This window comes from Leptonotus elevatus, chromosome 8 (assembly GCF_054856555.1).
Source record: "Leptonotus elevatus isolate MCC_2025b chromosome 8, RoL_Lele_1.0, whole genome shotgun sequence".
NCBI lineage: Eukaryota > Metazoa > Chordata > Actinopteri > Syngnathiformes > Syngnathidae > Leptonotus > Leptonotus elevatus.
Window position 1 is genome coordinate 12,144,059 of NC_141246.1, and position 5,106 is coordinate 12,149,164.

The 5,106-nt window shown below is 38.6% G+C and overlaps 1 protein-coding gene across 1 annotated transcript; it reads right to left on the reverse strand.

Annotated features, from left to right (window-relative positions):
• Nucleotides 1–4,186, reverse strand: grhprb (glyoxylate reductase/hydroxypyruvate reductase b). Its single transcript, XM_086082168.1, has 9 exons — nt 3,932–4,186; nt 3,107–3,240; nt 2,947–3,019; nt 2,157–2,273; nt 1,984–2,072; nt 1,798–1,902; nt 1,571–1,706; nt 1,350–1,480; nt 1–237 (listed from the first exon to the last, which is right to left on the reverse strand). The coding sequence occupies exons 1-9, from the start codon at nt 4,102–4,104 to the stop codon at nt 116–118; spliced, it is 1,080 nt and encodes a 359-aa protein (XP_085938294.1). The 5' UTR covers nt 4,105–4,186; the 3' UTR covers nt 1–115.
• Between the last annotated feature and the right edge of the window lie 920 nt (nt 4,187–5,106).

Consider the following 5,106-nt stretch of genomic DNA (forward strand, 5'->3'; position numbering starts at 1 on the left):
TAGTTGTTTGTGATATTTTTTATGAACAACTTTACAATAAAAACCTAATATGGGCGGCTTCAGTTTTTATTTCATTTTTTTCCCGCCAGTTTTGCTGAGCAGAACCAGTTCCGGCTCACAGTTTTAGTTCTTTGATCATTGGTTCACCGCGGAGGCCGAGCAGGAGGTTGTTTGCCGCCAGGCACGACATGGCGTTGCGGGTGCTGTAGGAGGCACTGGCGATGTGTGGCAAAATCACTGTGGGAGGAGAAAACATTAGGCACATGATTGTGGGCGGACATTAAATATGTTGACTAAAATATCTGGGGATTATTTTGGAGTGTGTCTGGGAATTTTTGTCCATTACTTAGTGCATTTACATCATTCACTGCCATTGACAGCAATAGACGTCAAAAATTGATTTGAACTATTTCTATTAGTTATTTTTTTTTTTCATTTTTGTTAACAAGAGTATGAAAGCCTAGATTATTATTTTTTTGTACATTTAGAACAGATATAAAATTTGTGATTAATCGTGAGTTAACTAGTGAAGTCATGCGATTAATTACGATTACACATTTTAATCGCCTGATGCCCTTAATTTTTAATAATCTTTTCTTTTTCTTTTAATTTGTAATCTTTTTTTTTTTTTTTGAAAAGATTATTAAAAATAATTTTTATTGTTTTATTTATTTATTTTATTTTTTTCTGGAGAGCTCAGTATTGTTCATTCGGTCATTTTACTGATTTGACATGTCAGCATCAATGCTTAAAAATTAGGGGCGTTAGGCGATTTTTTATCGTAATTAATTGCATGACTTTACTAGTTAACTCATGATTAATCACAAATTTTATATCTCTTTTAATGCAATTTAAAAAAAATACTAGGTTTTCATACTCTTGTTAACAAAAGAGGGAAAAAATGTTAAACTAATAGAAATAGTTCAAATTAATTTTTTACGTCTATAGCCGTCAATGGCAGTGAATGAGTTTAAATATTTTAAAGTGTTTCCCATGAGCTAATATCAATGGTGAACCCTGACGAGATGTGCCCCACTGTAGGTTTTTTACCCAACAATTGCAGAATGGAGCCTTTCATCTTCATTTTAGTACCATGAATAGATCCTTCCCAACCTTGAGCCAAGGCATTTATTTTACATTGGAAAAATCTGACTGTATGCGACCAAAAAAATGATGCCACTAAAAGGCATATCTATACTGACATTTTGAAGCCCTGGCCTCAATTTACTGGCAAATTGAGGTGACATTTTGCCTGTTTAGTGTAACACAAACATATTATTCTGCTGTATGAATGGGATAGCATGCGGTATGCTGGAACAGTAACAGGTTAACAGTTACAACAAACTTACCACAGTTTTTGAGGGTGAACAGTGGATGGGCAGTGGGTAGTGGCTCAGGGACGGTCACGTCAAGTCCCGCACCAGCAATCTGATTTGTGGACAGCGCCTCATACAGGTCCTCTTGATCCACCACGCCGCCTCTGAAACATCAATAGGTGTGTAAAGAGAGAAGCTCGCTAACCAGGTTGACTGAAAGGGACACAAAAAGCTGGAAAATGTTTGGGCATTACCTGCTTGTGTTGATAAAGATGGAGTTTGTTTTCATCTTGGAGAAAAGGTTCTTGTTGCAGATCTTGTGTGTTTCAGGTGTTAGCGCACAACACGCTAACAGGAAATCGGACTGCTTTGCCAGCTCATCAAAAGACACTAGAGCAAGGGATAGATATTCGCACGCCAGCAATTTGACAATATTTTATATTCTGAATTCCAGGTTAAAAGGCACCAAACTGGTTCTCACCATACTCCGCATTTATGCTACTGGCAAGGTCGGGCCGAGGGTCCATGTCTGTATAAATGAACTTTTTCACTTTAAAGGGAGCCAGACGTTCAGCGATTGCCACACCTTAATAACCAAACACACGCTGAATCAGACGAGTAGAAACATTTGTGATAGGTTGACGTGTTTGTTGTCTGGAGTTCTCACCAATCCTCCCCAGGCCTAAAATACCCACAGTGCTGTTGGCCAACTCATGTCCACATAGCCACAAAGTTCTCCAAGTCCCCCAACCTCCACTGAATCAAAAATATCTCAAGTGTTATGAAACAGCTTACAATTGTTGTACATGGTGGAAATGCAAAAGTGTGTGTACAAATTACGTCTTGGCTTCGTTTGTGGCCTCGATAAGCCTCCTGGAAGTTGTTAACAGCAGAGCTACAGTCAATTCAGCGACGGCATCTGTCAGAACGTCAGGTGTGTAACCCACACGGATTCCTCTGCATGGACACACAACCTTATTAACTCATTCACTGCCATTGACGTCTATAAACGTAAAAAAAAATTAATGTGAACTATTTCTGTTAGTTTAACATTTTTTCATTTCATTTTTTATGAAAACTTAGAGAGAGAAAATTTATTGTACATTGAAGTCATGCAATTAATTCCGATTAAAAAAAAATTAATCATCTGACGCCCCTTATTTTTTTTTTATTAAGGGCGTCAGGTGATTAAAAATGTTAATTCTAATTAATCACTTGACTTCACTAGTTAACTAACAATTAATCAAAAATGTTATATCTGTTCTAAATTTACAATAAAAAAAATCTAGGTTTTCATACTCTTGTTAGCATAAGCGGAATTTTTTTTTAAACTAATAGAAATAGTACAAATTAATTTTTGATGTCTACAGCCGTCAATGGCAGTGAATGAGTTAATAGATCACTACTGTTATTACAATCAGCAGGGGAAATCTGAATTGGTTCCCTGTGTCGTGCGTATGTGTCATGTTTGACTAGAAAGGCTGGCAGGGAATGAGTAAGTCTTTAGGTTTGGGCAATCAATGCACTTAATATAATATCGGACTACACTGCAAGTAGATAGTAGGGTTCCAATAGTTCAGTGTTCTAAATCCAAACATAATGACTGAGGAACGTGTGATATCAGAATCACCTTCTCTTGAGCTCCTCCAGAGAGAGGTGGTCAAAGCCCACAGACATGGTACTGAGGACCTTCAGGTTTGGACCTGCAGGAGCACAACCCACACATTCATGCATGTATAAGAGTCGGTGAGATCGTTTACAGTATATTGAGTGTGCAGCGGTCCTCAAACCTGCAGCATCCAACAGTTCAGCATCAATCTTCTCGGTCAGCACACAGAGGAGGGCATCAACACCTTTGACCTTCTGAAGAAGCTCCTTCCTCGGTACCGGGACATCATCAGAGTCCCATTGTTCAAACTGCACTCTAGGAAAATGCAGATCTTGATTATTCCATTGCAATATATTTTACAAAACAAAGTTAAATCAAACAAATTAAATCAAAATAATATTTACTATTTGTATGGTATGTCTTTCTGTTACAGTCAATGTATGCGGAGATACCCTTTAGTCTACATGTCTTATCTCACCTATCTGAATGACAAACAGCACCCCCACCCCACCCCACCCCCCACTAACCATTTACTCCAGTTCGCACTAGTGTTGTTCCGATACTGGTATCGGCAGAAGCCCCGATACTGCATTAAAACAGTGGTATCGGTACCGGTGAGTACTAACAAGTAACATACCGATACCATTTATTCCTATGCTAATATAGGACTTTGGATGCAGCATTGTGTCTTGCTTGTGGTCAGCATTCACTGATGCGTGACATGTTCACTGCATGCCGAGTCAAGATATCCTATTACCCCTTGAATGCTCTGAACCAATGGCAGGACAGAGAAAAAAAAAACTTAAGTATGGTATCGGCATCGGCCGATACTGCAAAGCTGGGTATCGAAATCGGTATTGGGGGCCAAAAAACGGTATCGGAACAACACTAGTTTGCACTTTGTGTTACAATTCTTCAAGGTGCTATTTGGTATCAAATGTTGACCATCTGGAATATTCCATATAGATACAGTAGCAATAGTTTGATAGGATGCTGGGTCACTCACTGTCCAGATTCGTGGAGAATCCTCAGGCCCTCTGGTGGGATCTGGCGGGTGACATAAACCCGAGGTAGAGTTGACATGTCCCTCTGTAAGAAGCCTACTGGTACCCTAGTGAGAGTCAGCGGCTTGACAGCAGCCCGCTGGAGCTGACGCAGTGCCACGCGACTGCACCACATTGCCAACAGAAAGTAAACCAAATAGGAGGTGACAGTCAGCGAGATGGCGGTGGAACTTTGTTGTTGTGTACCGGCTATGTGCAGACATTGGCCTCTGGTTGAGTGGGAGGTGCCTGCAGGTCACTGGCCAATATGATTAGAGGGAGGGTGTCTCTAAAGTCTGAAGGTGACGAAGATTGTGTCATGTTTTCAGTATTAAGCAATATTATAGACTAATTGTATTTGACATACATACATACATTGCGCTACTAGGTTCTATTAAGAACAACGTTTGGCTTGCTTCTCCTGTACATCAGCAGTCTGAATGAGGGTCAGACTCAGAAGGTGATGTAAATGTTTCACTTGATTGTTGAACTTTGCTTCTTCAAACAGGAAAGATCCCAAATTCCAAAAGTCTGCCCATAACTCGGTTTGCAGTCTTACTTGATCCAACAGAACACACATGAAACCAAAACTTGAATCTGTGCCAAACAGTTTCTCTCTTTACATAAATAGATCATATATAATACAACACAAAAATATGATTTAACTAACAAAATGCATATAGTTGCTGTAATACACTCTTGTGCATTTTAACAGCAGTACATTTTCTATTGCGCTATTGTTTGTTGTAAGCAAATTTTAAAAAATTATGTACTTTTGCATTATTGTTTTGTCACTTAACAAAAAAAATCCATTAAAAAAAGGCTATGTCATAGTACTGACAGTGCATTTCCTAATCAATAAGATAACAAAAGCTTATTGACGTGAAATTAAAAAAAATACATACACCTGATAAAAATAAATAAAAATATATTCAATAAAGCAGTTATTGAGGTCTGAGAATTTACTGTATTTTAAATGTCGAATCGTTGTTTATAATTAGGGAAGGAGGACAAACATGTTTTGAAGTTCAAAGTTATTTATGTTTGGCCGTTGCTAAAGGCGTTTAAAAAACCCGTATGGTATGCGACAACGTGATCACGTGATCTTGGTAACCCGGAAACTTTCCAAATTTCCAAC